Source organism: Caloenas nicobarica, chromosome Z (assembly GCF_036013445.1).
Source record: "Caloenas nicobarica isolate bCalNic1 chromosome Z, bCalNic1.hap1, whole genome shotgun sequence".
Lineage (NCBI taxonomy): Eukaryota > Metazoa > Chordata > Aves > Columbiformes > Columbidae > Caloenas > Caloenas nicobarica.
This window is the reverse complement of record NC_088284.1, coordinates 49,646,803-49,672,009: the sequence shown is the minus strand read 5'-3', so window position 1 is coordinate 49,672,009 and position 25,207 is coordinate 49,646,803. Positions and strand designations below refer to the sequence as shown.

Sequence of the window (25,207 nt, the reverse complement as noted above, 5' to 3'; positions counted from 1 at the left end):
TCAGCCTGTTTAGCTTGGAGAAGAGAAAACTCCGGGTAGATCTCCTCAAGGTGTACAGATATGTGAAGGAAGGGTGCATAGACAATGGAGTCAGGCTACTTCCAGTAGTGCCAAGTGACAGGGCCAGTGACAATGGGAAACATGGGAGAGAGGTTCCTCCTCAACATCAGGAAAGATTTGCTTACTCTGAAACGTACTGGGAAGTGGCATAGGTTAACCAGGACTTTCCCCTTGTGAATCCGTGCTGGCTATGACCAGTGACTGCATTGTCTCTCAAGTGGTTTTCAGTAACTCCCAGACTAACCTTCTCTGTAATTTTACCAGGCACTGAAGTGAGACTGACAGGCCTGTAATAACCAGGGTCTTCTTTCTTACCCTTCTTGAAAATTGGGACAGCATTTGCCATCTTCCAGTCAACTGGGACCCCTCCAGGCTCCCAAGACTGTTGAAAAATAATGGAGGTCCCATAATGACATTGGCCAGCTTTTTCAGTACCCTGAGATGAATAGCATCAGGCCCTATGGACATAGGTGCATCCAGCTGGAGTAGTGAATCTGGAACAAGCTCTGAGTCAGCTGGGAGTCTAGAAACCCCTCAGTCACAGTCTTCCAACTCAAGGGCTCTAGGGGTCTAAGGGTCTGTCATCGGTGTTAAAGACAGAGGCAAGTAAGGCATTAAATGTCTCTGCTTTGTCCACTTCCCTACTTCTGAGGTGACTGACCTCATCAAGTAACAGACAAATGTTACCTCTGACCGTCCTTTTTCTGTTAGCCCATTTTTGTTGTCCTTCACAGTGCTTGCCAGCTTGAACACTAATGCAGCTTTGGGCACAGGAGTTTTCTCCCTAAATGATGAACAGCATCTTTGCAGTCCTCCTGTGTTGCCTGTCCTTGCTTCGAATGTCCATACACTTGTCTTTTGCCCCCTGAGTTCTTGAAGAAGATCCCTGCTCAGCCAAGCTGGCCTTCTGTCCTGCTTGCTTGACTTCGAACACTTTGGAATTGCCTGCTCCTGTGCTCTGAAGAGATGGCTCTTAAAAAGTGACCAGCATTCATAGACCCCAATACCTTGTAAAGCCAATTCCCAGGGTACCTTACAAGCTAGCTCCTTCAGCAGCCCAAAGTCTGCTCTCCCCATAATTAGGGTCAAAGTTTTGCTAGCAGTTTCTATCCTGCCGCCAATGATTTGAAACTCAAATACTCTGTGGTCTGTGAGACCAAGACAGCCACAAACCACCACTTCACCCACACATCCAGCTCTTTTTACAAGCAACAAACCTAGGAGGGCAACTTTCCTAGTTGGATCCCTTAATGCCTGCACCAAGAAGTTATCTTCAACATACTGCAGGAATTTTCCGAACCTGTTTGAGTCCAGGAATTTGCAGATGATATTTCCTGTTGATGCCTCGGAAGTTAAATATATATTTGTATATATTTCATCAGGATTATCATCCTGGCTTGCTGGTCAATAGTAGACTCCCCAAACAACATGTACTTTACTTGCTTTCCCCTTCATTCTTACCTGGAGGTTCTCAATCGTGTTGTCACCAAGTGTAAGTAATGTAAAATCCAACCCCTTACATAAAGAAACAACCTGCCTGCCTTGCCTGCCCTGCCTACCACTCCTGATGAGGCTGTAACTACCCATCAGGGTACACCAGTCACAGGACTTATCCAGCTACGTATTGCTTATCAGAAAGATATAATTGCTCTGGGATTGGACCAAAGCAGGCCTGGGAGAACAAATGAATATGTGCAAGCAGTGCACCTTGATAGCCTAGAGGGCAAACAGCATCCTGGGGTGCATCAAACACAACATGGCCAGCTAGTCAAGAGAGGTGATTATCCTGCTGCATTTTGTGTTAACACAGCTTCACCTCCTTCCTCTCCTCTCCTCTCCTCTCCTCTCCTCTCCTCTCCTCTCCTCTCCTCTCCTCTCCTCTCCTCTCCTCTCCTCTCCTCTCCTCTCCTGTCCTCTCCTGTCCTCTCCTGTCCTCTCCTCATCTCTTTTGCTGTTGTAGCATCCCATTGGCAATGGATGTAGATGTGCAGGCACTGACCCAGAAGTGAAAGCGGAAGCAAGGAGGGGCAAGGCACAGTTCTCCTCGGACTCTTGCTGGGTGGCTCCGCATGGGAGCTCAGCTGGGCCCTCCAAGTGTTGGAGTGCAGAACAAGCTGTTCCCATGCCTTGGTCTGGTCTAGAGACAGCCCAGCTCGTCTCGCTCTCGGAGCCGGGTGGGTACCAAAGGAGCTCTGCCGAAGGCATCTCAGAGCCCTGTTGGACACTGAGCTGTGCAGGACCACGTCCTGCAGCATGGTCCAAAGGCGTAACAATTCAGAGGGGAGCAAAGAGGTCTCTTTTCAAGACCAGGCTGGAGAAAGCAAGCCCTGAGCCACAGGCTCTGCCCTCCTGGCCAGTGCCGCTTGGAGCAAGAGGATGCACAAGCAGCCTCCTGGCATCCTTTCCAACCTGCCTTTCCCTATAAGCCCATCAATTTCCTTCTTTCATTCCATGTTGCTTCCTGCCCCGTCCAGATGGACCCATCCCCTTTCCCTGCCTCTGGATCTTCCCAGAGACATCGCGGGATGAGCCTCACGTGTTTCCTCAAGCCTCTGAACACCATGTGCCCAGAAAGTCTGGGCATGCCTCACCGCTCTTGCCCTGCATCCTGCAAGAACTCCTCCAGCACCGGAGGCAGTGACCCTCTTCAGCCTGCAAGGCCCCCACACACAGTTTCTGGTGCAGAAAAGGACACGGGGGACCTGGTGAACCGTGATCTGAACATCCGCCCAGCACCGTGCCCTTGTGGCAAAGCTGGTGGGTGAGTGGTGTGCTGGGCTGCAGCAGGATTCTTGCCATCTAAGCTTGCAAGTACCTGGAGCTGAATCTGGTGAGGGGTGCCAATGGCAACCAGCAGGGCTTCCCTAAATCCTGAAGTGGCAAAGAGAAGACTAGAGAAAATGTGGACACATTGCTTGATGATGCAGGAGACCTGGTGATGCAGCACCTGGAAAAGGCCGAGGTACTAATGCCACCTTTGTGTGGGCCTTTACGAGTAAAACCAGCTGTGAGATATCCCAGGTCCCAGGGAGAAAGTGTGGAGCAAGGAAGATGTACCCTTGGTGGAAGAGGATTGGCTCAGAGTCTACTTGAGCAAACTGGACATAAAGAAGTCCAGCGGCTCAGAGGGGATGCGCCCACAGGTGCTGAGGGAGATGGCTGATATCACGGTGAGGCCACTCTCAATAATCTTTAAATAATCGTGGCAATGGGGAGAGATGCCCGAAAGGCCGGTTGGCCCAATCCACAACATCAAGGCAGCCTAGGGGGCCACTGCATTGAGAGCAGCCTTGCGGAGAAGGACTTGGGATAGCGGTGGATGACAAAGTGCGTCCTGGGGTGCATCAAACGCAACACGACCAAAGTGCAAAGAGGTGATTATCCTGCTGTATTTTTGTTAATGCAGCTTCACCTGGAGTGCTGCGTGCAGTTCTGGGCAACACAATTTACGCAAGATGTTCAGGTACTAGAACGTGTCCAGGGGAGGGCAACAAAGCTGGCGGAAGGACTGGAAGGCATGTCCTGTGAGAAGCGGCTGAGCACATTGGGTTCTGATGTCAGCGAGTCCCTGAGCGATGGGCAGTGGTGTTACCGCGGGATGGACTGAGACATCTCCAGCCACGCACTGTGATGTCAGCTAGCGATGGATTGTGACCGGGGGTCCCTCACTGCCTGTATCCAGGCGCCCAGTCCCACCCGGCCAGTTCGTGCCCGTAGTCCAGCCGAGCGAGTTTGCGAGGTTTGGAGGGACGAGCGAGGCCTTGGTGCTGGTGCTGTGCTTGGGGAGTTGTTCCTTGCAGCTCTCCGTGCCCGACCCCAGAGCCATCCAAAGATTTTCCCCAGCCCTGCCAGGTTCAGGCAGCCGGGGCAGCCAGGAGACAGCTCGCAGCAGCAGAGGTGAGCTGGGCAGGGACAGCTCAGCCTGGGGAGCGGGGACGCTTTCCTTCTGGAGGCACCTGGGCATTTCTTCCAGCCCTCCCTGTGCCAGCCAACGACCGTGGCCTCTTTTCCTTTTCTAGTGACAGCGGCTGCTGCAGCACCGGTGCGAGGGAGCGGCTCCACATCCCCAGCTCCCCCCAGCCCACTGCAGCGCATGGAGAGCATGGCCACAGAGCTGGACAACCGCTGTCCCATCTGCCTGGACAGCTGGGAGGAGGCCAGCTACGTGATGCCGTGCCTCCACCAGTTCTGTTACCCGTGCATCCTGCGGTGGGCTGAGAGCAAGCCCGAGTGTCCTCTCTGCAAGAGGAGGATCCTCTCCGTCTTGCACTCAGTGCGGGCAGACGATGACTACGCGGAACACGTCATCACACCATCCGTGCCACCATCAGTCCTCGTCCGCCAGGCGGACGGTGCTCCCAGCCACCCAGACACCCCTGACCTCCCTCACCCTGGAGCACCCCAACCACAGGCTGTAGAAGAGGTGCCCAGGGCTACTGTGGGCGGCCTCCAGCCTGAGGAATGGGCGCTGCTTTTCCGACACCATCCAAGCCTCCTTGACATCCTGCTGCGCTGGCTGCAACCAAGGCTGAGGAACATCTTGAGGAACAACTGGATGGAGGCGGCCATGGCAGAGGACACTGTCATGACCATCCTGACCAGCTATGGGGTGGACGAAGAGCTGCTGGTCAGCATGCTGGAGAACTTCCTCCAGGACAGCACGACGACATTCGTGCAACGGTTCATCCGTGTCGCCGTGCAACGGTGCAGCAGGGAGGCCCGCCGTCTGCTGAGCCAGCAGGAGGGTCTCCCCAACCTGCCCGTGCCCCCTCCACCTCTGAGATACGGCACGGAGGAGCTCCCCGGCACCTCGTCTGCTGCTGTTGCTGGGGGTTCCGGCAGCTGCCCCTCTGCTCCCATTGCCAGCCCTGCGGAGCAAGAACAGCCCCAGGAGGAGGCAGGGGAGGCTGTGCCCAGGCCCTCCACTTCCAGCGGGGGCAGGGAACACTCCCATGGGAGGCCACGGAGACCTCCAAAGAGGAGGGCTGGCAGCTCCGAGGCCTCTCCAGCCAACAAGAGGCCAGCACGGCCTCGGTGATGCTGGAGGGTGCCTCGACTGATGGCCAAACCAGGACTGGGCTGTCAGCTGGGGCATGCGCCAGCCCTCAAGGGCTCCCAGCCTCCCATATTCAAATATCCAAGTAAAGTTAATCCGTGAAAACTACAGAAAATGTCCCAGTGTTACTAAGAGGGGCAACTGGCATTGCCCTTTTGGTTGTTTTGTTGTTGTTGTTGTTGTTGATGTTGTTGCTGTTGTTTTGTCTGGTTTGCTACCATTTGCTTCTGTTTTGTTTTGCCGGGAGGGGTGGGATGTGAACGCTGAGGGCTCCTTCTACACGTGCCGGGCACTATTTTGCTGCTCGCCCTGAAAATCCTGCAGGCCCCGCTCCAGGCCTGCATCTCTGCAGCTGGTCCTGGGGCAGATGTTTCCAGCTGGGGGGTCTCCAGGGCCAGCCTGTGCCCCACTGCTCGTCACCCCAGGCCTGTCCATCTCCTCACCGCAGCCTCTGCGCCCACATCCCGGGGCTCTGCTCTCCTACCAGCCTGCACTGACGGTGCAGCCTCGTTACGGCAGCGCCCAAATCCCTCCTCCTGCGCAGAGTCACAACTTGGTGCTGCTCTCTGCATCACCCTGGGGTCGTACCCTGCCAAGGCAGGAGCTCCGCCACGTTCAACAAGGGGAAGCGCAAAGTCCTGGCCCCGGGAGGGACCACCCCAGGCACCAGCACATGCGGCGAGCTCCCGGCTGGAAAGCAGCCAGGGAAAGGGGACCATGCTGCTGCCCTCGAGCACAGGCTTTCTTCCCGCTCTTCCAGATCCAGCCTTGATGCTGGTGTTTCTTCTCCTCCACCTGGAAAGGATCCATCTGTGGCACATGCTCATCAGAGGCATCCCAAGCAGCTGAGGACTTTGGGTTTGTCTAGTTTGGAGAAAAGGAGGCTGAGGGGCGACCTCACTGCTCTCTACAGCTTCCTGGGGAGGGGACGTGGAGAGGCCGGTGCTGAGCTCTTCTCCCTGGGATACAGCAGCAGGACATGTGGCATGGTTCAATCTGTGTCAGGGGAGGTTCAGACTAGCTATTAAGAACCATTTCATCACCAAGAGGGTGGTCAAACACTCAAATAGTTTCCCGAGAGATGTGGTTGCTACCCCATGCTTGTCAGTGCCTTAAAAGGTGGCATTTGGACTGTGCCCTTCATCATGTGCTTTAACTTGGGCCAGCCGGGAATTGGTCAGGCAGTTGGACTTGATAATTGGTGTAGGGTCCTCACAACTCATATTCTCTCCTCTCCTCTCCTGTCCTGTCCTGTCCTGTCCTGTCCTGTCCTGTCCTGTCCTGTCCTGTCCTGTCCTCTCCTCTCCTCTCCTCTCCTCTCCTCTCCTCTCCTCTCCTCTCCTCATCTCTTTTGCTGTTGTAGCATCCCATTGGCAATGGATGTAGATGTGCAGGCACTGACCCAGAAGTGAAAGCGGAAGCAAGGAGGGGCAAGGCACAGTTCTCCTCGGACTCTTGCTGGGTGGCTCCGCATGGGAGCTCAGCTGGGCCCTCCAAGTGTTGGAGTGCAGAACAAGCTGTTCCCATGCCTTGGTCTGGTCTAGAGACAGCCCAGCTTGTCTCGCTCTCAGAGCCGGGTGGGTACCAAAGGAGCTCTGCCGAAGGCGTCTCAGAGCACTGTTGGACACTGAGCTGTGCAGGACCACATCCTGCAGCATGGTCCAAAGGCGTAACAATTCAGAGGGGAGCAAAGAGGTCTCTTTTCAAGACCAGGCTGGAGAAAGCAAGCCCTGAGCCACAGGCTCTGCCCTCCTGGCCAGTGCCGCTTGGAGCAAGAGGATGCACAAGCAGCCTCCTGGCATCCTTTCCAACCTGCCTTTCCCTATAAGCCCATCAATTTCCTTCTTTCATTCCATGTTGCTTCCTGCCCCGTCCAGATGGACCCATCCCCTTTCCCTGCCTCTGGATCTTCCCAGAGACATCGCGGGATGAGCCTCACGTGTTTCCTCAAGCCTCTGAACACCATGTGCCCAGAAAGTCTGGGCATGCCTCACCGCTCTTGCCCTGCATCCTGCAAGAACTCCTCCAGCACCGGAGGCAGTGACCCTCTTCAGCCTGCAAGGCCCCCACACACAGTTTCTGGTGCAGAAAAGGACACGGGGGACCTGGTGAACCGTGATCTGAACATCCGCCCAGCACCGTGCCCTTGTGGCAAAGCTGGTGGGTGAGTGGTGTGCTGGGCTGCAGCAGGATTCTTGCCATCTAAGCTTGCAAGTACCTGGAGCTGAATCTGGTGAGGGGTGCCAATGGCAACCAGCAGGGCTTCCCTAAATCCTGAAGTGGCAAAGAGAAGACTAGAGAAAATGTGGACACATTGCTTGATGATGCAGGAGACCTGGTGATGCAGCACCTGGAAAAGGCCGAGGTACTAATGCCACCTTTGTGTGGGCCTTTACGAGTAAAACCAGCTGTGAGATATCCCAGGTCCCAGGGAGAAAGTGTGGAGCAAGGAAGATGTACCCTTGGTGGAAGAGGATTGGCTCAGAGTCTACTTGAGCAAACTGGACATAAAGAAGTCCAGCGGCTCAGAGGGGATGCGCCCACAGGTGCTGAGGGAGATGGCTGATATCACGGTGAGGCCACTCTCAATAATCTTTAAATAATCGTGGCAATGGGGAGAGATGCCCGAAAGGCCGGTTGGCCCAATCCACAACATCAAGGCAGCCTAGGGGGCCACTGCATTGAGAGCAGCCTTGCGGAGAAGGACTTGGGATAGCGGTGGATGACAAAGTGCGTCCTGGGGTGCATCAAACGCAACACGACCAAAGTGCAAAGAGGTGATTATCCTGCTGTATTTTTGTTAATGCAGCTTCACCTGGAGTGCTGCGTGCAGTTCTGGGCAACACAATTTACGCAAGATGTTCAGGTACTAGAACGTGTCCAGGGGAGGGCAACAAAGCTGGCGGAAGGACTGGAAGGCATGTCCTGTGAGAAGCGGCTGAGCACATTGGGTTCTGATGTCAGCGAGTCCCTGAGCGATGGGCAGTGGTGTTACCGCGGGATGGACTGAGACATCTCCAGCCACGCACTGTGATGTCAGCTAGCGATGGATTGTGACCGGGGGTCCCTCACTGCCTGTATCCAGGCGCCCAGTCCCACCCGGCCAGTTCGTGCCCGTAGTCCAGCCGAGCGAGTTTGCGAGGTTTGGAGGGACGAGCGAGGCCTTGGTGCTGGTGCTGTGCTTGGGGAGTTGTTCCTTGCAGCTCTCCGTGCCCGACCCCAGAGCCATCCAAAGATTTTCCCCAGCCCTGCCAGGTTCAGGCAGCCGGGGCAGCCAGGAGACAGCTCGCAGCAGCAGAGGTGAGCTGGGCAGGGACAGCTCAGCCTGGGGAGCGGGGACGCTTTCCTTCTGGAGGCACCTGGGCATTTCTTCCAGCCCTCCCTGTGCCAGCCAACGACCGTGGCCTCTTTTCCTTTTCTAGTGACAGCGGCTGCTGCAGCACCGGTGCGAGGGAGCGGCTCCACATCCCCAGCTCCCCCCAGCCCACTGCAGCGCATGGAGAGCATGGCCACAGAGCTGGACAACCGCTGTCCCATCTGCCTGGACAGCTGGGAGGAGGCCAGCTACGTGATGCCGTGCCTCCACCAGTTCTGTTACCCGTGCATCCTGCGGTGGGCTGAGAGCAAGCCCGAGTGTCCTCTCTGCAAGAGGAGGATCCTCTCCGTCTTGCACTCAGTGCGGGCAGACGATGACTACGCGGAACACGTCATCACACCATCCGTGCCACCATCAGTCCTCGTCCGCCAGGCGGACGGTGCTCCCAGCCACCCAGACACCCCTGACCTCCCTCACCCTGGAGCACCCCAACCACAGGCTGTAGAAGAGGTGCCCAGGGCTACTGTGGGCGGCCTCCAGCCTGAGGAATGGGCGCTGCTTTTCCGACACCATCCAAGCCTCCTTGACATCCTGCTGCGCTGGCTGCAACCAAGGCTGAGGAACATCTTGAGGAACAACTGGATGGAGGCGGCCATGGCAGAGGACACTGTCATGACCATCCTGACCAGCTATGGGGTGGACGAAGAGCTGCTGGTCAGCATGCTGGAGAACTTCCTCCAGGACAGCACGACGACATTCGTGCAACGGTTCATCCGTGTCGCCGTGCAACGGTGCAGCAGGGAGGCCCGCCGTCTGCTGAGCCAGCAGGAGGGTCTCCCCAACCTGCCCGTGCCCCCTCCACCTCTGAGATACGGCACGGAGGAGCTCCCCGGCACCTCGTCTGCTGCTGTTGCTGGGGGTTCCGGCAGCTGCCCCTCTGCTCCCATTGCCAGCCCTGCGGAGCAAGAACAGCCCCAGGAGGAGGCAGGGGAGGCTGTGCCCAGGCCCTCCACTTCCAGCGGGGGCAGGGAACACTCCCATGGGAGGCCACGGAGACCTCCAAAGAGGAGGGCTGGCAGCTCCGAGGCCTCTCCAGCCAACAAGAGGCCAGCACGGCCTCGGTGATGCTGGAGGGTGCCTCGACTGATGGCCAAACCAGGACTGGGCTGTCAGCTGGGGCATGCGCCAGCCCTCAAGGGCTCCCAGCCTCCCATATTCAAATATCCAAGTAAAGTTAATCCGTGAAAACTACAGAAAATGTCCCAGTGTTACTAAGAGGGGCAACTGGCATTGCCCTTTTGGTTGTTTTGTTGTTGTTGTTGTTGTTGATGTTGTTGCTGTTGTTTTGTCTGGTTTGCTACCATTTGCTTCTGTTTTGTTTTGCCGGGAGGGGTGGGATGTGAACGCTGAGGGCTCCTTCTACACGTGCCGGGCACTATTTTGCTGCTCGCCCTGAAAATCCTGCAGGCCCCGCTCCAGGCCTGCATCTCTGCAGCTGGTCCTGGGGCAGATGTTTCCAGCTGGGGGGTCTCCAGGGCCAGCCTGTGCCCCACTGCTCGTCACCCCAGGCCTGTCCATCTCCTCACCGCAGCCTCTGCGCCCACATCCCGGGGCTCTGCTCTCCTACCAGCCTGCACTGACGGTGCAGCCTCGTTACGGCAGCGCCCAAATCCCTCCTCCTGCGCAGAGTCACAACTTGGTGCTGCTCTCTGCATCACCCTGGGGTCGTACCCTGCCAAGGCAGGAGCTCCGCCACGTTCAACAAGGGGAAGCGCAAAGTCCTGGCCCCGGGAGGGACCACCCCAGGCACCAGCACATGCGGCGAGCTCCCGGCTGGAAAGCAGCCAGGGAAAGGGGACCATGCTGCTGCCCTCGAGCACAGGCTTTCTTCCCGCTCTTCCAGATCCAGCCTTGATGCTGGTGTTTCTTCTCCTCCACCTGGAAAGGATCCATCTGTGGCACATGCTCATCAGAGGCATCCCAAGCAGCTGAGGACTTTGGGTTTGTCTAGTTTGGAGAAAAGGAGGCTGAGGGGCGACCTCACTGCTCTCTACAGCTTCCTGGGGAGGGGACGTGGAGAGGCCGGTGCTGAGCTCTTCTCCCTGGGATACAGCAGCAGGACATGTGGCATGGTTCAAAGCTGTGTCAGGGGAGGTTCAGACTAGCTATTAAGAACCATTTCATCACCAAGAGGGTGGTCAAACACTCAAATAGTTTCCCGAGAGATGTGGTTGCTACCCCATGCTTGTCAGTGCCTTAAAAGGTGGCATTTGGACTGTGCCCTTCATCATGTGCTTTGACTTGGGCCAGCCGGGAATTGGTCAGGCAGTTGGACTTGATAATTGGTGTAGGGTCCTGACAACTCATATTCTCTCCTCTCCTCTCCTCTCCTCTCCTCTCCTCTCCTCTCCTCTCCTCTCCTCTCCTGTTCTCTCCTGTCCTGTCCTGTCCTGTCCTGTTCTGTCCTGTCCTGTCCTGTCCTGTCCTCTCCTCTCCTCTCCTCTCCTCTCCTCTCCTCTCCTCTCCTCTCCTCTCCTCTCCTCATCTCTTTTGCTGTTGTAGCATCCCATTGGCAATGGATGTAGATGTGCAGGCACTGACCCAGAAGTGAAAGCGGAAGCAAGGAGGGGCAAGGCACAGTTCTCCTCGGACTCTTGCTGGGTGGCTCCGCATGGGAGCTCAGCTGGGCCCTCCAAGTGTTGGAGTGCAGAACAAGCTGTTCCCATGCCTTGGTCTGGTCTAGAGACAGCCCAGCTCGTCTCGCTCTCGGAGCCGGGTGGGTACCAAAGGAGCTCTGCCGAAGGCATCTCAGAGCCCTGTTGGACACTGAGCTGTGCAGGACCACGTCCTGCAGCATGGTCCAAAGGCGTAACAATTCAGAGGGGAGCAAAGAGGTCTCTTTTCAAGACCAGGCTGGAGAAAGCAAGCCCTGAGCCACAGGCTCTGCCCTCCTGGCCAGTGCCGCTTGGAGCAAGAGGATGCACAAGCAGCCTCCTGGCATCCTTTCCAACCTGCCTTTCCCTATAAGCCCATCAATTTCCTTCTTTCATTCCATGTTGCTTCCTGCCCCGTCCAGATGGACCCATCCCCTTTCCCTGCCTCTGGATCTTCCCAGAGACATCGCGGGATGAGCCTCACGTGTTTCCTCAAGCCTCTGAACACCATGTGCCCAGAAAGTCTGGGCATGCCTCACCGCTCTTGCCCTGCATCCTGCAAGAACTCCTCCAGCACCGGAGGCAGTGACCCTCTTCAGCCTGCAAGGCCCCCACACACAGTTTCTGGTGCAGAAAAGGACACGGGGGACCTGGTGAACCGTGATCTGAACATCCGCCCAGCACCGTGCCCTTGTGGCAAAGCTGGTGGGTGAGTGGTGTGCTGGGCTGCAGCAGGATTCTTGCCATCTAAGCTTGCAAGTACCTGGAGCTGAATCTGGTGAGGGGTGCCAATGGCAACCAGCAGGGCTTCCCTAAATCCTGAAGTGGCAAAGAGAAGACTAGAGAAAATGTGGACACATTGCTTGATGATGCAGGAGACCTGGTGATGCAGCACCTGGAAAAGGCCGAGGTACTAATGCCACCTTTGTGTGGGCCTTTACGAGTAAAACCAGCTGTGAGATATCCCAGGTCCCAGGGAGAAAGTGTGGAGCAAGGAAGATGTACCCTTGGTGGAAGAGGATTGGCTCAGAGTCTACTTGAGCAAACTGGACATAAAGAAGTCCAGCGGCTCAGAGGGGATGCGCCCACAGGTGCTGAGGGAGATGGCTGATATCACGGTGAGGCCACTCTCAATAATCTTTAAATAATCGTGGCAATGGGGAGAGATGCCCGAAAGGCCGGTTGGCCCAATCCACAACATCAAGGCAGCCTAGGGGGCCACTGCATTGAGAGCAGCCTTGCGGAGAAGGACTTGGGATAGCGGTGGATGACAAAGTGCGTCCTGGGGTGCATCAAACGCAACACGACCAAAGTGCAAAGAGGTGATTATCCTGCTGTATTTTTGTTAATGCAGCTTCACCTGGAGTGCTGCGTGCAGTTCTGGGCAACACAATTTACGCAAGATGTTCAGGTACTAGAACGTGTCCAGGGGAGGGCAACAAAGCTGGCGGAAGGACTGGAAGGCATGTCCTGTGAGAAGCGGCTGAGCACATTGGGTTCTGATGTCAGCGAGTCCCTGAGCGATGGGCAGTGGTGTTACCGCGGGATGGACTGAGACATCTCCAGCCACGCACTGTGATGTCAGCTAGCGATGGATTGTGACCGGGGGTCCCTCACTGCCTGTATCCAGGCGCCCAGTCCCACCCGGCCAGTTCGTGCCCGTAGTCCAGCCGAGCGAGTTTGCGAGGTTTGGAGGGACGAGCGAGGCCTTGGTGCTGGTGCTGTGCTTGGGGAGTTGTTCCTTGCAGCTCTCCGTGCCCGACCCCAGAGCCATCCAAAGATTTTCCCCAGCCCTGCCAGGTTCAGGCAGCCGGGGCAGCCAGGAGACAGCTCGCAGCAGCAGAGGTGAGCTGGGCAGGGACAGCTCAACCTGGGGAGCGGGGACGCTTTCCTTCTGGAGGCACCTGGGCATTTCTTCCAGCCCTCCCTGTGCCAGCCAACGACCGTGGCCTCTTTTCCTTTTCTAGTGACAGCGGCTGCTGCAGCACCGGTGCGAGGGAGCGGCTCCACATCCCCAGCTCCCCCCAGCCCACTGCAGCGCATGGAGAGCATGGCCACAGAGCTGGACAACCGCTGTCCCATCTGCCTGGACAGCTGGGAGGAGGCCAGCTACGTGATGCCGTGCCTCCACCAGTTCTGTTACCCGTGCATCCTGCGGTGGGCTGAGAGCAAGCCCGAGTGTCCTCTCTGCAAGAGGAGGATCCTCTCCGTCTTGCACTCAGTGCGGGCAGACGATGACTACGCGGAACACGTCATCACACCATCCGTGCCACCATCAGTCCTCGTCCGCCAGGCGGATGGTGCTCCCAGCCACCCAGACACCCCTGACCTCCCTCACCCTGGAGCACCCCAACCACAGGCTGTAGAAGAGGTGCCCAGGGCTACTGTGGGCGGCCTCCAGCCTGAGGAATGGGCGCTGCTTTTCCGACACCATCCAAGACTCCTTGACATCCTGCTGCGCTGGCTGCAACCAAGGCTGAGGAACATCTTGAGGAACAACTGGATGGAGGCGGCCATGGCAGAGGACACTGTCATGACCATCCTGACCAGCTATGGGGTGGACGAAGAGCTGCTGGTCAGCATGCTGGAGAACTTCCTCCAGGACAGCACGACGACATTCGTGCAACGGTTCATCCGTGTCGCCGTGCAACGGTGCAGCAGGGAGGCCCGCCGTCTGCTGAGCCAGCAGGAGGGTCTCCCCAACCTGCCCGTGCCCCCTCCACCTCTGAGATACGGCACGGAGGAGCTCCCCGGCACCTCGTCTGCTGCTGTTGCTGGGGGTTCCGGCAGCTGCCCCTCTGCTCCCATTGCCAGCCCTGCGGAGCAAGAACAGCCCCAGGAGGAGGCAGGGGAGGCTGTGCCCAGGCCCTCCACTTCCAGCGGGGGCAGGGAACGCTCCCATGGGAGGACACGGAGACCTCCAAAGAGGAGGGCTGGCAGCTCCGAGGCCTCTCCAGCCAACAAGAGGCCAGCACGGCCTCGGTGATGCTGGAGGGTGCCTCGACTGATGGCCAAACCAGGACTGGGCTGTCAGCTGGGGCATGCGCCAGCCCTCAAGGGCTCCCAGCCTCCCATATTCAAATATCCAAGTAAAGTTAATCCGTGAAAACTACAGAAAATGTCTCAGTGTTTCTAGGAGGGCAACTGGCATTGCCCTTTTGGTTGTTTTGTTGTTGTTGTTGTTGTTGTTGATGTTGTTGCTGTTGTTTTGTCTGGTTTGCTATCATTTGGTTCTGTTTTGGTTTGCTATCATTTGCTTCTGTTTTGTTTTGCCGGGAGGGGTGGGATGTGAACGCTGAGGGCTCCTTCTACACGTGCCGGGCACTATTTTGCTGCTCGCCCTGAAAATCCTGCAGGCCCCGCTCCAGGCCTGCATCTCTGCAGCTGGTCCTGGGGCAGATGTTTCCAGCTGGGGGGTCTCCAGGGCCAGCCTGTGCCCCACTGCTCGTCACCCCAGGCCTGTCCATCTCCTCACCGCAGCCTCTGCGCCCACATCCCGGGGCTCTGCTCTCCTACCAGCCTGCACTGACGGTGCAGCCTCGTTACGGCAGCGCCCAAATCCCTCCTCCTGCGCAGAGTCACAACTTGGTGCTGCTCTCTGCATCACCCTGGGGTCGTACCCTGCCAAGGCAGGAGCTCCGCCACGTTCAACAAGGGGAAGCGCAAAGTCCTGGCCCCGGGAGGGACCACCCCAGGCACCAGCACATGCGGCGAGCTCCCGGCTGGAAAGCAGCCAGGGAAAGGGGACCATGCTGCTGCCCTCGAGCATAGGCTTTCTTCCCGCTCTTCCAGATCCAGCCTTGATGCTGGTGTTTCTTCTCCTCCACCTGGAAAGGATCCATCTGTGGCACATGCTCATCAGAGGCATCCCAAGCAGCTGAGGACTTTGGGTTTGTCTAGTTTGGAGAAAAGGAGGCTGAGGGGCGACCTCACTGCTCTCTACAGCTTCCTGGGGAGGGGACGTGGAGAGGCCGGTGCTGAGCTCTTCTCCCTGGGATACAGCAGCAGGACATGTGGCATGGTTCAAAGCTGTGTCAGGGGAGGTTCAGACTAGCTATTAAGAACCATTTCATCACCAAGAGGGTGGTCAAACACTCAAATAGTTTCCCGAGAGATGTGGTTGCTACCCCATGCTTGTCAGTGCCTTAAAAGGTGGCATTTGGACTGTGCCCTTCATCATGTGCTTTAACTTGGGCCAGCCGGGAATTGGTCAGGCAGTTGGACTTGATAATTGGTGTAGGGTCCTGACAACTCATATTCTCTCCTCTCCTCTCCTCTCCTCTCCTCTCCTCTCCTCTCCTGTTCTCTCCTGTCCTGTCCTGTCCTGTCCTGTTCTGTCCTGTCCTGTCCTGTCCTGTCCTCTCCTCTCCTCTCCTCTCCTCTCCTCTCCTCTCTTCTCCTCTCCTCTCCTCTCCTCTCCTCTCCTCATCTCTTTTGCTGTTGTAGCATCCCATTGGCAATGGATGTAGATGTGCAGGCACTGACCCAGAAGTGAAAGCGGAAGCAAGGAGGGGCAAGGCACAGTTCTCCTCGGACTCTTGCTGGGTGGCTCCGCATGGGAGCTCAGCTGGGCCCTCCAAGTGTTGGAGTGCAGAACAAGCTGTTCCCATGCCTTGGTCTGGTCTAGAGACAGCCCAGCTCGTCTCGCTCTCGGAGCCGGGTGGGTACCAAAGGAGCTCTGCCGAAGGCATCTCAGAGCCCTGTTGGACACTGAGCTGTGCAGGACCACGTCCTGCAGCATGGTCCAAAGGCGTAACAATTCAGAGGGGAGCAAAGAGGTCTCTTTTCAAGACCAGGCTGGAGAAAGCAAGCCCTGAGCCACAGGCTCTGCCCTCCTGGCCAGTGCCGCTTGGAGCAAGAGGATGCACAAGCAGCCTCCTGGCATCCTTTCCAACCTGCCTTTCCCTATAAGCCCATCAATTTCCTTCTTTCATTCCATGTTGCTTCCTGCCCCGTCCAGATGGACCCATCCCCTTTCCCTGCCTCTGGATCTTCCCAGAGACATCGCGGGATGAGCCTCACGTGTTTCCTCAAGCCTCTGAACACCATGTGCCCAGAAAGTCTGGGCATGCCTCACCGCTCTTGCCCTGCATCCTGCAAGAACTCCTCCAGCACCGGAGGCAGTGACCCTCTTCAGCCTGCAAGGCCCCCACACACAGTTTCTGGTGCAGAAAAGGACACGGGGGACCTGGTGAACCGTGATCTGAACATCCGCCCAGCACCGTGCCCTTGTGGCAAAGCTGGTGGGTGAGTGGTGTGCTGGGCTGCAGCAGGATTCTTGCCATCTAAGCTTGCAAGTACCTGGAGCTGAATCTGGTGAGGGGTGCCAATGGCAACCAGCAGGGCTTCCCTAAATCCTGAAGTGGCAAAGAGAAGACTAGAGAAAATGTGGACACATTGCTTGATGATGCAGGAGACCTGGTGATGCAGCACCTGGAAAAGGCCGAGGTACTAATGCCACCTTTGTGTGGGCCTTTACGAGTAAAACCAGCTGTGAGATATCCCAGGTCCCAGGGAGAAAGTGTGGAGCAAGGAAGATGTACCCTTGGTGGAAGAGGATTGGCTCAGAGTCTACTTGAGCAAACTGGACATAAAGAAGTCCAGCGGCTCAGAGGGGATGCGCCCACAGGTGCTGAGGGAGATGGCTGATATCACGGTGAGGCCACTCTCAATAATCTTTAAATAATCGTGGCAATGGGGAGAGATGCCCGAAAGGCCGGTTGGCCCAATCCACAACATCAAGGCAGCCTAGGGGGCCACTGCATTGAGAGCAGCCTTGCGGAGAAGGACTTGGGATAGCGGTGGATGACAAAGTGCGTCCTGGGGTGCATCAAACGCAACACGACCAAAGTGCAAAGAGGTGATTATCCTGCTGTATTTTTGTTAATGCAGCTTCACCTGGAGTGCTGCGTGCAGTTCTGGGCAACACAATTTACGCAAGATGTTCAGGTACTAGAACGTGTCCAGGGGAGGGCAACAAAGCTGGCGGAAGGACTGGAAGGCATGTCCTGTGAGAAGCGGCTGAGCACATTGGGTTCTGATGTCAGCGAGTCCCTGAGCGATGGGCAGTGGTGTTACCGCGGGATGGACTGAGACATCTCCAGCCACGCACTGTGATGTCAGCTAGCGATGGATTGTGACCGGGGGTCCCTCACTGCCTGTATCCAGGCGCCCAGTCCCACCCGGCCAGTTCGTGCCCGTAGTCCAGCCGAGCGAGTTTGCGAGGTTTGGAGGGACGAGCGAGGCCTTGGTGCTGGTGCTGTGCTTGGGGAGTTGTTCCTTGCAGCTCTCCGTGCCCGACCCCAGAGCCATCCAAAGATTTTCCCCAGCCCTGCCAGGTTCAGGCAGCCGGGGCAGCCAGGAGACAGCTCGCAGCAGCAGAGGTGAGCTGGGCAGGGACAGCTCAGCCTGGGGAGCGGGGACGCTTTCCTTCTGGAGGCACCTGGGCATTTCTTCCAGCCCTCCCTGTGCCAGCCAACGACCGTGGCCTCTTTTCCTTTTCTAGTGACAGCGGCTGCTGCAGCACCGGTGCGAGGGAGCGGCTCCACATCCCCAGCTCCCCCCAGCCCACTGCAGCGCATGGAGAGCATGGCCACAGAGCTGGACAACCGCTGTCCCATCTGCCTGGACAGCTGGGAGGAGGCCAGCTACGTGATGCCGTGCCTCCACCAGTTCTGTTACCCGTGCATCCTGCGGTGGGCTGAGAGCAAGCCCGAGTGTCCTCTCTGCAAGAGGAGGATCCTCTCCGTCTTGCACTCAGTGCGGGCAGACGATGACTACGCGGAACACGTCATCACACCATCCGTGCCACCATCAGTCCTCGTCCGCCAGGCGGATGGTGCTCCCAGCCACCCAGACACCCCTGACCTCCCTCACCCTGGAGCACCCCAACCACAGGCTGTAGAAGAGGTGCCCAGGGCTACTGTGGGCGGCCTCCAGCCTGAGGAATGGGCGCTGCTTTTCCGACACCATCCAAGACTCCTTGACATCCTGCTGCGCTGGCTGCAACCAAGGCTGAGGAACATCTTGAGGAACAACTGGATGGAGGCGGCCATGGCAGAGGACACTGTCATGACCATCCTGACCAGCTATGGGGTGGACGAAGAGCTGCTGGTCAGCATGCTGGAGAACTTCCTCCAGGACAGCACGACGACATTCGTGCAACGGTTCATCCGTGTCGCCGTGCAACGGTGCAGCAGGGAGGCCCGCCGTCTGCTGAGCCAGCAGGAGGGTCTCCCCAACCTGCCCGTGCCCCCTCCACCTCTGAGATACGGCACGGAGGAGCTCCCCGGCACCTCGTCTGCTGCTGTTGCTGGGGGTTCCGGCAGCTGCCCCTCTGCTCCCATTGCCAGCCCTGCGGAGCAAGAACAGCCCCAGGAGGAGGCAGGGGAGGCTGTGCCCAGGCCCTCCACTTCCAGCGGGGGCAGGGAACGCTCCCATGGGAGGCCACGGAGACCTCCAAAGAGGAGGGCTGGCAGCTCCGAGGCCTCTCCAGCCAACAAGAGGCCAGCACGGCCTCGGTGATGCTGGAGGGTGCCTCGACTGATGGCCAAACCAGGACTGGGCTGTCAGCTGGGGCATGCGCCAGCCCTCAAGGGCTCCCAGCCTCCCGTATTCAAATATCCAAGTAAAGTTAATCCGTGAAAACTACAGAAAATGTCTCAGTGTTTCTAGGAGGGCAACTGGCATTGCCCTTTTGGTTGTTGTGGTGATGTTGTTGCTGTTGTTTTGTCTGGTTTGCTATCATTTGGTTCTGTCCTGTTTTGCCGGGAGGGGTGGGATGTGAACGCTGAGGGGTCCTTCTACACGTGCCGGGCACTATTTTGCTGCTCGCCCTGAAAATCCTGCAGGCCCCGCTCCAGGCCGGCATCTCTGCAGCTGGTCCTGGGGCAGATGTTTCCAGCTGGGGGGTCTCCAGGGCCAGCCTGTGCCCCACTGCTCGTCACCCCAGGCCTGTCCATCTCCTCACCGCAGCCTCTGCGCCCACATCCCGGGGCTCTGCTCTCCTACCAGCCTGCACTGACGGTGCAGCCTCGTTACGGCAGCGCCCAAATCCCTCCTCCTGCGCAGAGTCACAACTTGGTGCTGCTCTCTGCATCACCCTGGGGTCGTACCCTGCCAAGGCAGGAGCTCCGCCACGTTCAACAAGGGGAAGCGCAAAGTCCTGGCCCCGGGAGGGACCACCCCAGGCACCAGCACATGCGGCGAGCTCCCGGCTGGAAAGCAGCCAGGGAAAGGGGACCATGCTGCTGCCCTCGAGCATAGGCTTTCTTCCCGCTCTTCCAGATCCAGCCTTGATGCTGGTGTTTCTTCTCCTCCACCTGGAAAGGATCCATCTGTGGCACATGCTCATCAGAGGCATCCCAAGCAGCTGAGGACTTTGGGTTTGTCTAGTTTGGAGAAAAGGAGGCTGAGGGGCGACCTCACTGCTCTCTACAGCTTCCTGGGGAGGGGACGTGGAGAGGCCGGTGCTGAGCTCTTCTCCCTGGGATACAGCAGCAGGACATGTGGCATGGTTCAAAGCTGTGTCAGGGGAGGTTCAGACTAGCTATTAAGAACCATTTCATCACCAAGAGGGTGGTCAAACACTCAAATAGTTTCCCGAGAGATGTGGTTGCTACCCCATGCTTGTCAGTGCCTTAAAAGGTGGCATTTGGACTGTGCCCTTCATCATGTGCTTTAACTTGGGCCAGCCGGGAATTGGTCAGGCAGTTGGACTTGATAATTGGTGTAGGGTCCTCACAACTCATATTCTCTCCTCTCCTCTCCTCTCCTCTCCTCTCCTCTCCTCTCCTCTCCTCTCCTCTCCTCTCCTCTCCTCTCCTCTCCTCTCCTCTCCTCTCCTCTCCTCTCCTCTCCTCTCCTCTCCTCATCTCTTTTGCTGTTGTAGCATCCCATTGGCAATGGATGTAGATGTGCAGGCACTGACCCAGAAGTGAAAGCGGAAGCAAGGAGGGGCAAGGCACAGTTCTCCTCGGACTCTTGCTGGGTGGCTCCGCATGGGAGCTCAGCTGGGCCCTCCAAGTGTTGGAGTGCAGAACAAGCTGTTCCCATGCCTTGGTCTGGTCTAGAGACAGCCCAGCTCGTCTCGCTCTCGGAGCCGGGTGGGTACCAAAGGAGCTCTGCCGAAGGCATCTCAGAGCCCTGTTGGACACTGAGCTGTGCAGGACCACGTCCTGCAGCATGGTCCAAAGGCGTAACAATTCAGAGGGGAGCAAAGAGGTCTCTTTTCAAGACCAGGCTGGAGAAAGCAAGCCCTGAGCCACAGGCTCTGCCCTCCTGGCCAGTGCCGCTTGGAGCAAGAGGATGCACAAGCAGCCTCCTGGCATCCTTTCCAACCTGCCTTTCCCTATAAGCCCATCAATTTCCTTCTTTCATTCCATGTTGCTTCCTGCCCCGTCCAGATGGACCCATCCCCTTTCCCTGCCTCTGGATCTTCCCAGAGACATCGCGGGATGAGCCTCACGTGTTTCCTCAAGCCTCTGAACACCATGTGCCCAGAAAGTCTGGGCATGCCTCACCGCTCTTGCCCTGCATCCTGCAAGAACTCCTCCAGCACCGGAGGCAGTGACCCTCTTCAGCCTGCAAGGCCCCCACACACAGTTTCTGGTGCAGAAAAGGACACGGGGGACCTGGTGAACCGTGATCTGAACATCCGCCCAGCACCGTGCCCTTGTGGCAAAGCTGGTGGGTGAGTGGTGTGCTGGGCTGCAGCAGGATTCTTGCCATCTAAGCTTGCAAGTACCTGGAGTTGGATCTGGTGAGGGGTGCCAATGGCAACCAGCAGGGCTTCCCTAAATCCTGAAGTGGCAAAGAGAAGACTAGAGAAAATGTGGACACATTGCTTGATGATGCAGGAGACCTGGTGATGCAGCACCTGGAAAAGGCCGAGGTACTAATGCCACCTTTGTGTGGGCCTTTACGAGTAAAACCAGCTGTGAGATATCCCAGGTCCCAGGGAGAAAGTGTGGAGCAAGGAAGATGTACCCTTGGTGGAAGAGGATTGGCTCAGAGTCTACTTGAGCAAACTGGACATAAAGAAGTCCAGCGGCTCAGAGGGGATGCGCCCACAGGTGCTGAGGGAGATGGCTGATATCACGGTGAGGCCACTCTCAATAATCTTTAAATAATCGTGGCAATGGGGAGAGATGCCCGAAAGGCCGGTTGGCCCAATCCACAACATCAAGGCAGCCTAGGGGGCCACTGCATTGAGAGCAGCCTTGCGGAGAAGGACTTGGGATAGCGGTGGATGACAAAGTGCGTCCTGGGGTGCATCAAACGCAACACGACCAAAGTGCAAAGAGGTGATTATCCTGCTGTATTTTTGTTAATGCAGCTTCACCTGGAGTGCTGCGTGCAGTTCTGGGCAACACAATTTACGCAAGATGTTCAGGTACTAGAACGTGTCCAGGGGAGGGCAACAAAGCTGGCGGAAGGACTGGAAGGCATGTCCTGTGAGAAGCGGCTGAGCACATTGGGTTCTGATGTCAGCGAGTCCCTGAGCGATGGGCAGTGGTGTTACCGCGGGATGGACTGAGACATCTCCAGCCACGCACTGTGATGTCAGCTAGCGATGGATTGTGACCGGGGGTCCCTCACTGCCTGTATCCAGGCGCCCAGTCCCACCCGGCCAGTTCGTGCCCGTAGTCCAGCCGAGCGAGTTTGCGAGGTTTGGAGGGACGAGCGAGGCCTTGGTGCTGGTGCTGTGCTTGGGGAGTTGTTCCTTGCAGCTCTCCGTGCCCGACCCCAGAGCCATCCAAAGATTTTCCCCAGCCCTGCCAGGTTCAGGCAGCCGGGGCAGCCAGGAGACAGCTCGCAGCAGCAGAGGTGAGCTGGGCAGGGACAGCTCAGCCTGGGGAGCGGGGACGCTTTCCTTCTGGAGGCACCTGGGCATTTCTTCCAGCCCTCCCTGTGCCAGCCAACGACCGTGGCCTCTTTTCCTTTTCTAGTGACAGCGGCTGCTGCAGCACCGGTGCGAGGGAGCGGCTCCACATCCCCAGCTCCCCCCAGCCCACTGCAGCGCATGGAGAGCATGGCCACAGAGCTGGACAACCGCTGTCCCATCTGCCTGGACAGCTGGGAGGAGGCCAGCTACGTGATGCCGTGCCTCCACCAGTTCTGTTACCCGTGCATCCTGCGGTGGGCTGAGAGCAAGCCCGAGTGTCCTCTCTGCAAGAGGAGGATCCTCTCCGTCTTGCACTCAGTGCGGGCAGACGATGACTACGCGGAACACGTCATCACACCATCCGTGCCACCATCAGTCCTCGTCCGCCAGGCGGACGGTGCTCCCAGCCACCCAGACACCCCTGACCTCCCTCACCCTGGAGCACCCCAACCACAGGCTGTAGAAGAGGTGCCCAGGGCTACTGTGGGCGGCCTCCAGCCTGAGGAATGGGCGCTGCTTTTCCGACACCATCCAAGCCTCCTTGACGTCCTGCTGCGCTGGCTGCAACCAAGGCTGAGGAACATCTTGAGGAACAACTGGATGGAGGCGGCCATGGCAGAGGACACTGTCATGACCATCCTGACCAGCTATGGGGTGGACGAAGAGCTGCTGCTCAGCATGCTGGAGAACTTCCTCCAGGACAGCACGACGACATTCGTGCAACGGTTCATCCGTGTCGCCGTGCAACGGTGCAGCAGGGAGGCCCGCCGTCTGCTGAGCCAGCAGGAGGGTCTCCCCAACCTGCCCGTGCCCCCTCCACCTCTGAGATACGGCACGGAGGAGCTCCCCGGCACCTCGTCTGCTGCTGTTGCTGGGGGTTCCGGCAGCTGCCCCTCTGCTCCCATTGCCAGCCCTGCGGAGCAAGAACAGCCCCAGGAGGAGGCAGGGGAGGCTGTGCCCAGGCCCTCCACTTCCAGCGGGGGCAGGGAACGCTCCCATGGGAGGCCACGGAGACCTCCAAAGAGGAGGGCTGGCAGCTCCGAGGCCTCTCCAGCCAACAAGAGGCCAGCACGGCCTCGGTGATGCTGGAGGGTGCCTCGACTGATGGCCAAACCAGGACTGGGCTGTCAGCTGGGGCATGCGCCAGCCCTCAAGGGCTCCCAGCCTCCCATATTCAAATATCCAAGTAAAGTTAATCCGTGAAAACTACAGAAAATGTCCCAGTGTTACTAAGAGGGGCAACTGGCATTGCCCTTTTGGTTGTTTTGTTGTTGTTGTTGTTGTTGTTGATGTTGTTGCTGTTGTTTTGTCTGGTTTGCTATCATTTGGTTCTGTTTTGGTTTGCTATCATTTGCTTCTGTTTTGTTTTGCCGGGAGGGGTGGGATGTGAACGCTGAGGGCTCCTTCTACACGTGCCGGGCACTATTTTGCTGCTCGCCCTGAAAATCCTGCAGGCCCCGCTCCAGGCCTGCATCTCTGCAGCTGGTCCTGGGGCAGATGTTTCCAGCTGGGGGGTCTCCAGGGCCAGCCTGTGCCCCACTGCTCGTCACCCCAGGCCTGTCCATCTCCTCACCGCAGCCTCTGCGCCCACATCCCGGGGCTCTGCTCTCCTACCAGCCTGCACTGACGGTGCAGCCTCGTTACGGCAGCGCCCAAATCCCTCCTCCTGCGCAGAGTCACAACTTGGTGCTGCTCTCTGCATCACCCTGGGGTCGTACCCTGCCAAGGCAGGAGCTCCGCCACGTTCAACAAGGGGAAGCGCAAAGTCCTGGCCCCGGGAGGGACCACCCCAGGCACCAGCACATGCGGCGAGCTCCCGGCTGGAAAGCAGCCAGGGAAAGGGGACCATGCTGCTGCCCTCGAGCATAGGCTTTCTTCCCGCTCTTCCAGATCCAGCCTTGATGCTGGTGTTTCTTCTCCTCCACCTGGAAAGGATCCATCTGTGGCACATGCTCATCAGAGGCATCCCAAGCAGCTGAGGACTTTGGGTTTGTCTAGTTTGGAGAAAAGGAGGCTGAGGGGCGACCTCACTGCTCTCTACAGCTTCCTGGGGAGGGGACGTGGAGAGGCCGGTGCTGAGCTCTTCTCCCTGGGATACAGCAGCAGGACATGTGGCATGGTTCAAAGCTGTGTCAGGGGAGGTTCAGACTAGCTATTAAGAACCATTTCATCACCAAGAGGGTGGTCAAACACTCAAATAGTTTCCCGAGAGATGTGGTTGCTACCCCATGCTTGTCAGTGCCTTAAAAGGTGGCATTTGGACTGTGCCCTTCATCATGTGCTTTAACTTGGGCCAGCCGGGAATTGGTCAGGCAGTTGGACTTGATAATTGGTGTAGGGTCCTGACAACTCATATTCTCTCCTCTCCTCTCCTCTCCTCTCCTCTCCTCTCCTCTCCTGTTCTCTCCTGTCCTGTCCTGTCCTGTCCTGTTCTGTCCTGTCCTGTCCTGTCCTGTCCTCTCCTCTCCTCTCCTCTCCTCTCCTCTCCTCTCCTCTCTTCTCCTCTCCTCTCCTCTCCTCTCCTCTCCTCATCTCTTTTGCTGTTGTAGCATCCCATTGGCAATGGATGTAGATGTGCAGGCACTGACCCAGAAGTGAAAGCGGAAGCAAGGAGGGGCAAGGCACAGTTCTCCTCGGACTCTTGCTGGGTGGCTCCGCATGGGAGCTCAGCTGGGCCCTCCAAGTGTTGGAGTGCAGAACAAGCTGTTCCCATGCCTTGGTCTGGTCTAGAGACAGCCCAGCTCGTCTCGCTCTCGGAGCCGGGTGGGTACCAAAGGAGCTCTGCCGAAGGCATCTCAGAGCCCTGTTGGACACTGAGCTGTGCAGGACCACGTCCTGCAGCATGGTCCAAAGGCGTAACAATTCAGAGGGGAGCAAAGAGGTCTCTTTTCAAGACCAGGCTGGAGAAAGCAAGCCCTGAGCCACAGGCTCTGCCCTCCTGGCCAGTGCCGCTTGGAGCAAGAGGATGCACAAGCAGCCTCCTGGCATCCTTTCCAACCTGCCTTTCCCTATAAGCCCATCAATTTCCTTCTTTCATTCCATGTTGCTTCCTGCCCCGTCCAGATGGACCCATCCCCTTTCCCTGCCTCTGGATCTTCCCAGAGACATCGCGGGATGAGCCTCACGTGTTTCCTCAAGCCTCTGAACACCATGTGCCCAGAAAGTCTGGGCATGCCTCACCGCTCTTGCCCTGCATCCTGCAAGAACTCCTCCAGCACCGGAGGCAGTGACCCTCT

The 25,207-nt window shown here is 57.6% G+C and overlaps 5 protein-coding genes across 5 annotated transcripts; all 5 read left to right on the top strand.

The window, feature by feature from the left end:
- Positions 1-3,703: 3,703 nt before the first annotated feature.
- Positions 3,704-5,098, top strand: LOC136002090 (polycomb group RING finger protein 2-like). The gene is made up of 2 exons (XM_065656923.1): positions 3,704-3,773; positions 4,080-5,098. The coding sequence occupies exons 1-2, from the start codon at positions 3,704-3,706 to the stop codon at positions 5,096-5,098; spliced, it is 1,089 nt and encodes a 362-aa protein (XP_065512995.1).
- Positions 5,099-8,162: 3,064 nt separating this feature from the next.
- On the top strand, positions 8,163-9,557 carry LOC136002089 (polycomb group RING finger protein 2-like). The gene is made up of 2 exons (XM_065656922.1): positions 8,163-8,232; positions 8,539-9,557. Exons 1-2 carry the CDS (start codon positions 8,163-8,165, stop codon positions 9,555-9,557), a joined length of 1,089 nt encoding a protein of 362 aa, XP_065512994.1.
- Positions 9,558-13,136: 3,579 nt separating this feature from the next.
- LOC136002088 (polycomb group RING finger protein 2-like) lies at positions 13,137-14,072 on the top strand. The gene has a single exon (XM_065656921.1). It carries the CDS (start codon positions 13,137-13,139, stop codon positions 14,070-14,072), a length of 936 nt encoding a protein of 311 aa, XP_065512993.1.
- A 3,602-nt stretch (positions 14,073-17,674) lies between these two features.
- Positions 17,675-18,610, top strand: LOC136002086 (polycomb group RING finger protein 2-like). The gene has a single exon (XM_065656920.1). The coding sequence runs from the start codon at positions 17,675-17,677 to the stop codon at positions 18,608-18,610; it is 936 nt and encodes a 311-aa protein (XP_065512992.1).
- A 3,508-nt stretch (positions 18,611-22,118) lies between these two features.
- On the top strand, positions 22,119-23,054 carry LOC136002085 (polycomb group RING finger protein 2-like). The gene has a single exon (XM_065656919.1). It carries the CDS (start codon positions 22,119-22,121, stop codon positions 23,052-23,054), a length of 936 nt encoding a protein of 311 aa, XP_065512991.1.
- The last annotated feature ends 2,153 nt before the right edge of the window (positions 23,055-25,207 follow it).

Bases quoted from the DNA above. Each gene is read 5' to 3' on its own strand.
- LOC136002090 (XM_065656923.1), top strand. From the start codon at position 3,704: ATGGATTGTGACCGGGGGTCCCTCACTGCCTGTATCCAGGCGCCCAGT. The intron at 3,774-4,079 runs GTAGTCCAGCCG...TTCCTTTTCTAG, and splicing joins CACCCGGCCAGTTCGTGCCC to TGACAGCGGCTGCTGCAGCA.
- LOC136002089 (XM_065656922.1), top strand. From the start codon at position 8,163: ATGGATTGTGACCGGGGGTCCCTCACTGCCTGTATCCAGGCGCCCAGT. The intron at 8,233-8,538 runs GTAGTCCAGCCG...TTCCTTTTCTAG, and splicing joins CACCCGGCCAGTTCGTGCCC to TGACAGCGGCTGCTGCAGCA.
- LOC136002088 (XM_065656921.1), top strand. From the start codon at position 13,137: ATGGCCACAGAGCTGGACAACCGCTGTCCCATCTGCCTGGACAGCTGG.
- LOC136002086 (XM_065656920.1), top strand. From the start codon at position 17,675: ATGGCCACAGAGCTGGACAACCGCTGTCCCATCTGCCTGGACAGCTGG.
- LOC136002085 (XM_065656919.1), top strand. From the start codon at position 22,119: ATGGCCACAGAGCTGGACAACCGCTGTCCCATCTGCCTGGACAGCTGG.